The sequence below is a fragment of the Manacus candei genome, unplaced genomic scaffold (assembly GCF_025592945.1).
Source record: "Manacus candei isolate 608988 ecotype Guabito, Panama unplaced genomic scaffold, ASM2559294v1 h1tg000035l, whole genome shotgun sequence".
Taxonomy (NCBI): domain Eukaryota; kingdom Metazoa; phylum Chordata; class Aves; order Passeriformes; family Pipridae; genus Manacus; species Manacus candei.
In genome coordinates, this window is record NW_026138083.1 from 6,305,145 (window position 1) to 6,315,809 (window position 10,665).

The window sequence follows — 10,665 nt, forward strand, 5'->3', positions numbered from 1 at the left end:
GGGCTGAGCACTCAAACCTACATCATAAAAATTTAAAGCTGCTATGGAAAACTTTCCTGTGATGTTCTTTAAATGGTGCTGTGTGTTTGGATTTAGACCAGTTTGTCATGCAGTAGCTGCCACAACACATGGGATGGGTGCAAGTTCATTACTTCCCAAGTTCAGAGAGCAGTGAAAGCAAGCCATGGTTGTTTGCATTACACCGAGTTTACTTTATGACTCAGAAAGGCAGAAATTCTTAAACTGGAGGTCAGGCCTTTTTTAATGGGAAATGTCAGAAGTAAAATGTCAGAAGTGCTGGAGAGGAGACTTAGCAGACTTGGTGAGAGAGTTAGAGAGAAGTTTCTCACTCACAGATAGATGTGTGTCTCCGTTGCAAGGCAATGGCTGCTAGGCAGTTCAGGAGAAAATTGTTTCTGGATGCTCTTCACATATCCTAAAACCTCAATAATAAGGGGTTAATACCAGAAGAAAGCATGTAGCCCCCAGTTATATTCTCCAGTATTTATTACCAGCTAGCATCAAACAGTGGCAAACTTGAAAGAATATATTATGTCATATAACAGACCTCCAACGATCAGCAAGAAAAATATATTCACTCTTTGAGGCTGTGCTGACATTTTTAAAATTACAAGGGCAAAGCTCAGCTTCTGCTGTTTATAATTCCAGCAGCGAATTACTGCCTTGTAATGGGTTCTTGGGTATCTATTATTCTGCATCTAGTGCTGCAGTTAAGGCAAAACCCTATGATAATTTTATTGAAAAGTGGCCTGAGGCTGTTTTGAAGCTTTGCAAGCCAGTATTATGCCCCAGTTCAGGAGATCAGGAGAAAGTTCATTGGCAAGGAAATGGATGGTGAATAGACTTCATTATTAAACATTTAGTTATCATATATTAAAGATCTTTCTGCTCGCTTTAGAGGTCTTTAATTCAATGGTAGGAAAAAAAAAATAACCCAAACCTGTTCAAATGCTTCTTTGGGGACATATTTGTTTGAAGGCTACATGGCACAGAAACATTAGGGAAACATTAGGCTGTCCTACAGGCTGGACTAAAGCAGCAACAAAAGGATGTTTACTTTGGCAAGATCAGTTAATACATTTTTCTGGCAATCTCTCTGTCTCTCTACTGATAGCAAACACTTAACTGGAGGTTGCTGGAACATCCTGATATATTAAGATCCTGATATTTTATTAGGTAGCTATAAGGGGTGAGGATGGAATTGCTTGAAGAGTTTAGTTTCATCTGCTCACACCTTTCAACTCCCTGGCACTGGGAGAGGCCGACAATCACCAGTCATCTTGTAACAGCATCATTCCTCCTTGTAATTCCTGAAAAATGGTTGCCCACTTACAGAGATGAACTTATCCACCTGTCTCCAGGTGGATATCTCTGTTTTACCTTCCTAACACCACAGACTCCTCGGTCCTTATGCTTTAAAAGGAACACTCCATCCAGCAGCAACTTTCAGATTGCTTCCCTGCCAGACAAAAGCACCTTGCAGAGCCTGAGGAAGGAGGGGATGGTGAGGAGGCAGCTGATTCCGTTGTGTTTTAATAGGAAAATGCCAGCACCTCTAACACATGTTTGTCTTAGGGATTGAAGACACCTTCCGGACAGCTGCCACGGAGGTGAGCTTGCTTGCAGGGAGTGAAGACTTCAATGCCACCAAACTGTTTGAAGTTGGTAAGCAGCCTAGTCAATTTTTCAGTAATAGATAAGAGACTTCCTTAGGTTTTTCTTGGGACCGAGATATTGAGCTTACCATTAAAAATGTCAGTAATAACAGCTATTTATTGTCTTGCTTATATTTATGACCTGAACCTTAGTTTGCTTCAGTCATAGAATCTTTCTCTTCTTAAGTCTTAGCAAATTCCTGTACTTCTTTCATTATAAAATGGTTATTCTCTGTCCTAATTCAGAAGAGAGTTGTAAGGCTCCACACTAATAGAGGGGAAAAAAAAATCAAACACTCTTTAGCATTTTGCTGAAATAGCCTTGAATGGAAGACACTATAAAAGCATTTTAGATACAGCTGTCACAAAAAAAAAAAAAGGCAATGACTTTTATGAGCATGCATAGCTTTTATAGCTGTGTGTGCTGCTGCTGCAATTTTATAGTGCATGGGTTGGTTCTGATGTGCCTAAAACTCAGCCCAACCTCTGTAATGTTCTGATTTCATCCCTCCAATGAATCCATAGTGTGGCCACTCAGAGACACTGGATGCTGGACTAATTGAATAAATAGTGTAACCCAGCACCTCCCTCCTATGGTGTCAGAGCACAATAGTTAATGACAGCCAGGACAGGACTCTTTAAGGAGATAGAAAAACAGGACACAGATCACTAAGTAAATATTTTGCAAGAATGTTTGCTGTAAGAGTTTTAGGTCCCAGTTAGTTACTCTACTGCAGAGTCATGTTAAATAAGTGTGGAGCGAGATATGCAGGGGGGTTTTGACAGCCCATGGCATGATATAGACACCTTAAATAATGTTTTATGTAGGAGATGTTTAACTGGATTCTCCCAAGACTCTTGCAAAATAATAAAGTGCTAGCATTAAATATGCTACTGGTCTATAAATCTCTTTAATCTCAGCTATATGTCGTGGCTCTGGTGCCATTAAATCCTCGTAATGTACAGCCACTCTGATTTTATGTCACATATGCCCTTTTAGAATCTGAATCACTTTTGGCCGCATTTGCCAGCTAAGATGTCAGTCTCCATGTTTGAACTACAGATGCTTGAAATACCCCTTTGGGGGAATGGAGACCAAATAGAAAAAAGTATTTGTTAGTTTTAAAAAAAAAAAAAGACTGAATTAGAGATTAAAACAAACTCCAGGAAAAGTAATACAGGCCTTGTTTGCCATCTTGGAATCTTTATTGTCATGAGAAACTTGATCCTTCAACATCTGACACTTACTAGGTGAGTGTCTTCTGACTGGCACCAAATCACTGTGATTTCCCTGTTTCTTTTGCTTCTAAACCCAGAATAGTGTCTCTTGTGCTGCCTGGGGATATCACCAGCTTAATTAGAAATTGCCAGGTAGAAGAAATGTCACAGATTCTGAGCGGCCTGGTTCTGCACTGTAACTCCAGACTAGCATTGCCTGAGGCCCTAAAGTCAGTCACAGGTGTGATTTCTTTATCTGACAAGACAGCACATTAACACACTGCAGGCAGGGCAGCAAACTGTGGCTGCCCATTCTTTCTAAAGCAAAGCACTGGTGCTGAACAGTTAGGCTTTACTCATTTGTTATCACTGATCACACCAACTGGGATGCTGCATAATGTATCTTAAGTTTCCATTTCCTGCCCTTAACCAGATACTGATAGCTGCGAAAGATGGATGAGCTGCAAGAGCGAGTTCCTGAAGAAATATATGCACAAAGTGGTCAATGATCTTCCCAGCTGCCCATGCTCCTACCCCAGAGAAGTTGCTTACAGCACTGCTGAGATCTATGATCGCCTTAAGAGGAAAAACTTTCGCTGGAAAGATGCAAGTGGTCCGAAGGAAAAACTGGAGATCTATAAGCCCACGGCACGATACTGCATCCGCTCCATGCTCTCTCTGGAAAGCACAACACTGGCAGCACAGCACTGCTGCTACGATGACAACATGCAGCTGATCACCAGAGGGAAGGGGGCGGGCACACCAAACCTGATCAGCATTGAATTCTCAGCAGAACTCCATTACAAAGTGGACATTCTGCCTTGGATCATATGCAAAGGGGACTGGAGCCGCTACAACGAGGCCCGGCCTCCCAACAATGGGCAGAAGTGCACAGAAAACCCCTCAGATGAGGACTACTACAAGCAATTTCAAGAAGCAAGGGAATACTGAGAAGGTTTTCCTCCTCAGAAAATTCAGACACAAAGTAGCATTCGTTTCCTGGATGCCAAAGAACTGGTGGTGGCTGCTGCATTGGCTCCTTGACAGGGGTTGATCAGATCCTTTCTAATGAATGTATATAGTTGTAATATAATACATAAGTATTTTTCACAGTGTGTGTAATTTATAAACACATATCTCTCTATCTCACACACACCTATTTTTACATACAGACATACATAAATCTTGTCCTGGTAGGATTTTATACTGCAATAACATTCATGTAATAATGTGCATTTCATTTTATTTCCCAACTGTAACATAATGGGGGGCTGGGGGGTGGGCAGCTGCCTTCACCATCAGGCCCCAAGGCCCCAGCTGAGGAGGCACATATTTAAAAGTTGTTATAAACAATAGGATTGAAGAATGTACTCTTCCATATGGGAATGGTTTACAAGATTAATGCACCTACACCATCAATTTTCTCTATAATTGATTTCATGACTAGTCATATCTAAGAAGGGAAGAATTTTTTTTGGAAGGGTAATAGTCAAAAGTGAATACAGAGAATTCCTGGAGATTTTTTCTTGGAATTCTTCCTGTTACCTTCCAGCTCAGGTCTTTGCAGTCCATCTGGGGTAGGCTTGCAGGAAGATGTAGCTGTGGTTTTCCTATAGGCCAGAAAAGGTCTCGATGCAGTGGAGTCACAAACAACCCACTCTTGGAGCCATCTCAGATATGGAGCTGCAGCTGTCAGGGTTTCCATCTTATGCTGGGGAGGAGATCTTCAGGGCAGCTACCTCTAAACTGAGCACGCTGTGAGTCTTTGGAGGAGTGAAGCCAGAGAAGTAATCCATGTCAAAGGAAAAAAAAATCACGGCTCCTTCCCAGTTTTTAATATGAAGAATGTTTGGATCTGCTTGTTTCTTTCTTTTAAGAAAATAAAGAAGTTTATTTTTTTAAAGGACAGGAAAAGTGGAATCCATATGTTGAATTTCCCTGGGAAAAAAGCATGCAACCAGCCCTTTCTCCCCATTTTTCTTATGCTGAGTGCACAGTGTCCTACAGAAGTAGCTATTCTTTAAGGAAGCTCTCTGAGAGGAACTATTGGTGAGTTAAAATGTCTTAATTTTTTTAAAAAGCTAGCATTATTTTTGTAAAGTATTTATTGAATTGTAACAATAACTCACATGTGAGATATGTCTCTAACATGAAAGGTTTCTGTAGATGGAACTTGATTGCCAAGAACATGACTGTTGTTAGGCAAAGGTTTTAATTCCGAATTTTTATAAAGTACATACATACATAATCCTGTCATTAAGCAGCTCATCCCTGCATTCTTATGAAAGATAAAAATTACACCATGGGTAAATAAATACTTACAGTTCCATCCTGCAAAAGACTGCCTTGCTGCAAGTCAGTGTCTTCATTTGGAAAACTAAGGCTCAGTGTTACCAGAGGAATGCCTATTTTGGGGATATGTGGTCTGACACACATGTGCCCTGCACGTGGAACCTCACACAGCAGCAAAGCTGACCGGCGTCGCAGTCAGCCTGAGCTGAAAGATTCAAGACAATTCCTTCTGCTATATACAGACACGCATAGATGATATTTAAGGTCCCTTCCAACCCAAACCATTGCAGGATTCTATGAGATGCTGTAGCTCTTTGGCTCTGTTGGCATTTCGGGTCTGGTTGATTGCAACCCCACTTACAGACAGGGGGTACCCCCAGCACTAACACAGGCACAACAACCCCGCCGAGTCTGGGCAGGGTCAGGCTTGTGTTGGTCTGCCCAGGTAGTCCAAATCAGGGGATTTAAAAGCAGCCTGGGCCTCTAAGCAAAGCTACTGCACATCTGCAACCTCAGCTGGTCTGCTGAGGCAACCTCAGCAGCTGGAAACCTCGGCCAAGTCATCCGAGCTTCCCGACACAGGCTTGAGTCGGAGGTGGGGGGAGACATGGATGTGTTCTACCACAAGCTGGTAGTAACAAAACATGGTTAGTTGAGCAAGAGGGTAAACATGGGGATCACCCCTTAATTTTTATAGAAACCAGATTTTGTAAATTCTTGCAAGGTCATAAGAAGGCGCCACCAGCAAGCGGAGCGGTTAAATTGACAGCAGATGGATGAAAGGCACAAGGAACTCCAGGATCAGTCACTTCATAGGGAAGACAGGTATCTGCAACATGGGGGAGAAAGCTCTTCTTACTTCACTTAGGAGTGTGGGGGAACAACATTCTCAGGTTTCTCTGGGAGGGAGATGAGAGGACAATCACAATTCTTGAAATATAAAACACATCCCTGCACTTTGTGGATTAGTAAATTATGGTGGTATTGAGAAATGCTACTACACTGTTAACACAGAACATAATACAAAAAGTGTCAGGGAAGAGGAAAAATTAGTCTAATAAATGAAATGACGCACGAAGTCTTACCGCTTGTAATTTGCCAAGGCTGGAAACTCTGAGGCAGCCTAATAATCTCTGATAGGACCTACCAGGTGTTTCATAGGATGCATTCTGGAGCACAGATCTAGAATATCTGCACTTCTGCAACCTTAAGCAATGGTATTTATTAAAAACAAAGTCTGTCCTACTTTATAATAAATTACGATCCATTCAGGGTTGGGCTGCTTTTTTTTCTTTTCTATTTTCTTTATCTCCTTTCCAACGATCAAAATTGTACCTAGAATGACTTTGTGTAGTAGACCTTAGCAAGGTGCTGGAGTTTACCATGGCCAAAATTTGCTCAGTTTCTTAAATATAGAGCTGTTCATATTAGAACTAGACCTGAGGAAGGGTTTGTGGCTTACAGACACAGGTCAGTGTTTAGGAGAAGATGCTGTTATGTTTCCAAACTACCACAGAACAGGCATATTGGAACACTCAACCAAAGATATGAGGGGGATTAAAACAAGCAGAACTGAACAGGGAAACTGAAACAAGGAAGCAGTCAAGTCATCCAATTTATTTTTAACCCCCAATCAATCAGCAGATACAGATTATGGCATGGCCTTAGAGTTGAGTTGGTGGGAATGTCTTAAGCTGGCACAGCTGCTGTGAAAGATGCGTGGAGCAGTGCCCCAAGGCAGCCATAAATGGATTGAATCGTACCTTTGATGGTTAAAAAGATGAGTGGGCCTGGCTTCACATTGCCTGGACAGCTGCTGAGCAGCAAAATTCCACTGCCATAACCCGCAGTGATGCACATGGGTTATAGGACAATATAGCGAAAACCAGAACCATACACACACCCCCGAATACCCACAGCCCTGCACTAGTTACCAGCTGCACTTCCCCCCTCCCGCTGTGCAAACTGGTTAGCACTGTCAACACAAGGCATTCCTTGGAAAAATGCTGGTGAGCTTGTAGGGCTGCCTGTTCCAGACACAGCAGTTCTGTGCTGAGGTGGTTGGGATGGTTGCAGTGAGTCACCGATGCACCTGACACTTCCAGCTGGGTGGGGTCAGACCAGTCCAAGGCAGGAAAGGAGGAAAGTTGCCTTTTCCTGTTCAAGAATCTGCCCCTGCCAGGACACAAAGAGCCTTAATGCCACAGTCTCTTACCTGTGGTGGTGAGCACAGGCACCGAGGGAGTGCGGGGTGATGGCCCTGGGAGCTGCTGCTGAGGAGCTGCTGGTGCTCCCCAAGGCCTTCCCTTACTTCCCTTCCTGTGTTCTCCATCTCGGCACCCCTAGACCTGCCCAGCAGCCAGTGTGGCTCACAGCACCCTGCCTTACTCTCAGCAGTATTCATCTCTCCCTGGAGAAAGTTACTCACCTTCAGGCTTGACAGACTATGCAGAAACCTGGAGCATACCGTTCCTAGCAGGGACGAGACACTGGCAGGGCAGGGAGCCTGTTCATAACCCATCCAGGCACAGCTACTCTGCAGACTCCAAGTCACCCACACAACCATCAGATACCACATCAGGGGCAGTGTCATGGCAAGGCTCTTTTTAATCCAGAAGAGGAAACCTGCAGAACGGATACGAACAAGCTCGGATTTCTTTGTGCTCACTGCGTGCACCTGCACAGGCCTCAGCACAGCCATGTCCCTCCCCTCCAAAAACACAAACCCCAGCATGCTGAGGAGGGAGGGCATCAGCAGGAAGACCACCAGCAAGCACCGGAATTAAGATGACACTTTTCCCAGGAAACTGGAGTGAGTGCGTGTTGCTGCCTGGCTGTGTGGCATTTCTGTGCCAGCTGAGACAAGCATGTGTTTTTCTATCACCAGTTTCCCCCCTCCCTTCCCTTTGTAACTTTTAATGGAAAAATGTGTGGGCAGTTTCCATTATGCCTGCTCTGTTTCAGACAAATTAAGGGGTTGGCTAAGAAATCGCTGGTTTCATATTTCATACCAAATACACACACATGCATATATTTATAATTCTATGTAAATTAATTTAGGATATCCTCCAGTCATGCGCTGTACAGCGGTGTCTGCAGGAAGGGACCCACAGCACAGAACTTCCTTGCTGCCTACACAGGGGGATGAGGCTATTTTTGCACTTGCACAGAGAGGGAGAAGAGCCAGGAGGCTGAAATGGCAGCAGTCATTCTTCAGCTCTGCCTTTTACTTTCTGAGTGGCAGGTTTATTCATTTTTCCTTTTCAGCTGCACTGCTGCAGCCACAGAAGCCTTTTATGACTGTGCTAATTTTCTATCAGTTCAGGGAGTTATAAATTTTTCCTTTATTTATTCTCTATCATGAGAAGGATCTGGGGGCGGGGGGGATTTTCAGACATACAGAGAAGGTTTTCATTCAGTACATGGCACAATTTATAAGGGATTCAGCATGTTATGTTCTGGAAGTGATAGCAATATTACACGGGGCAAACTAGCCAAACCTAACACAACTAAGTGTGGGTGGCTCTAGTCTTCAGAGGAGTCCTTAGATAATATTTCCTTTTTAAAACTGGGCAAACAGTATTACATGTGTTAAATGTCAGAGCTTACTGTTTATGATGGGCCTGACCAATGCTTCACTTAGAGTGGAACAGTGCTTCACTCTGGATTTCAGGAGGGCTCTGGTATGAATCTGAAACATGCCTGAAGCAAGGGACAGCATCTGCACACCATGGTGGTAGATGCAGGATGTGAGTCAGAAAGTTTGGGGAGCAGAGAAGGCTTGGGAACAAGCTGCCACTCCAGGCACCATCTTCCATGCTGGCTCCTGCCTCTGCACAGCTTAACTCATTTGCTTAACTCATTTGCTGTGCTTAGGCCATTTCTTTGTCCCCACATGCCAGCTGCAGCCATCCCCCTTCCCCACTTCCCAGGGGCAGCTCTTGAGTGGATGTTGCTCAGCCACAAAACACAGAGCCAGAGCACAGCTGGCCTTGGAAAATCTCTGCCTGCCGGAGTAGGGCTCCTTGAGTCAGGTAAGGAGATGGAAAAGGTACTGGACCACAGAGACACCTGGTTTCCTGTGTCCTGCTGTGCCTGGCAGCCTTTACCATCAGGCAGTCAATGGGGAGCAGCTCCAAACCACGGCACAGCCTGGCTTTGTACACCCAACAGCACAGCTCCATCTCATGTGCAATTGTCCTGGCTATTCCAGAGCATCCAGCAGGTGACAGCTTGGAGACACGGCAAGGTGTCTTTGAATGCCCTGAATTCAGGGCATCAGTTCTCCTACTCAGCCCTCATCTTACAGCCCTTCTGGCAAACAGCCAGAAAAAGAGTGTGGAAACAGGAGGAGTCTCTCTGGGTTGAAAGGATGCAGTAACAGGAATGGAAAGACCTCTGGTCATTTTGGGGAGGAAAGAACATTGCCCTGAGTTGCAAAGTGGCCTCATTAAGGGTGATTAAAATTTAAATCAGCATGTGGGTAATCATATCCTGAAGGAGGATGGTCTCGGAGAGGGACAAGTCAGAAGGAACAAAGCAAATCTTGAAAAGGAATTGAGCAAAAAAAACCCACAGCATCTACATCCCCAGCAGGCTAAGGACTTCCCTTGCCTGGCCATCCACTCGCAGGCCCATTCCCCAACTATTTCACCACGTGTTTAATCACCACTATGTACACAACAACAGAAAAGCCAAATTGAAGGGAAGAGCCGGTAGGTATAAAGGGGAGGAAACATTCCTGAGCCTGTTTTCCTGAATAAAGCACACATTGGCCACACGCTCACAGAGGCCGCGGCACAGCGGTGGCTGCACCACAGCTTTTAGCTGCCCGCTAGAGGCCGATGGCAGTGGTTAACCTTGACAAATAACTATGTTTTGCCCTTGCCCATAGTGGCACAGCCGCCAGCACTCCTGTAATTTAGTGTGGCTTTTGCTCAAATGGTCAACCCCCTTCCCCTCACCCCCAAATCAACCACCCAGGACAGTGGTTTTGCCCCCTCCCAGCACCACCGACGGCACAATGGAGTATTGGCTTGGGATTCTCTTCCCACAAGGAAAGGGAGACCTGGCCTCACCTTCCTAGCACACAGACAGGAGGCACGAAGCCACCAGGGTTGCAGAGGCTGGAGATGGGGGGGGAAGCTGACTCAGCCTCAAACACAACCGCATCCATCCCTGCGGGGTTGGGTGGCCTGGTTGGAAATGCAGAGTTGTTTGTGCAGAGAGAGGGACCGTCCCCAGTCCCTGAGCCAAAGGGAAAGCAGCGGCTTGCTCCATCTCTGAGGGTCACCAGTGCTGATGGGGAGCAGGAAGGTGGGAAGCCCCAGGAGCTACATACTTTAAGAGCCAAATATATGCAAGATCCAGCACTGCTAATCCAAATCTCAGCCCTGGGATGGAAACGGCACCGAGGTAGCCACACAGGGAGCTGGGCTCACCCACACCAGAGGGCCACATGGAAAGAGAGCCCAGCTTT

General features: G+C 45.0%; 1 protein-coding gene across 1 annotated transcript in view; it reads left to right on the top strand.

The window, feature by feature from the left end:
- Nucleotides 1–6,161, top strand: part of ISM1 (isthmin 1) — a 41,753-nt gene extending 35,592 nt beyond the window's left edge. The window contains 2 exon segments of the mRNA XM_051792721.1: nucleotides 1,597–1,686; nucleotides 3,328–6,161. Of these exon segments, the coding sequence (XP_051648681.1) occupies nucleotides 1,597–1,686; nucleotides 3,328–3,845 (608 nt within the window). The 3' untranslated portion in view covers nucleotides 3,846–6,161.
- Nucleotides 6,162–10,665: the final 4,504 nt, after the last annotated feature.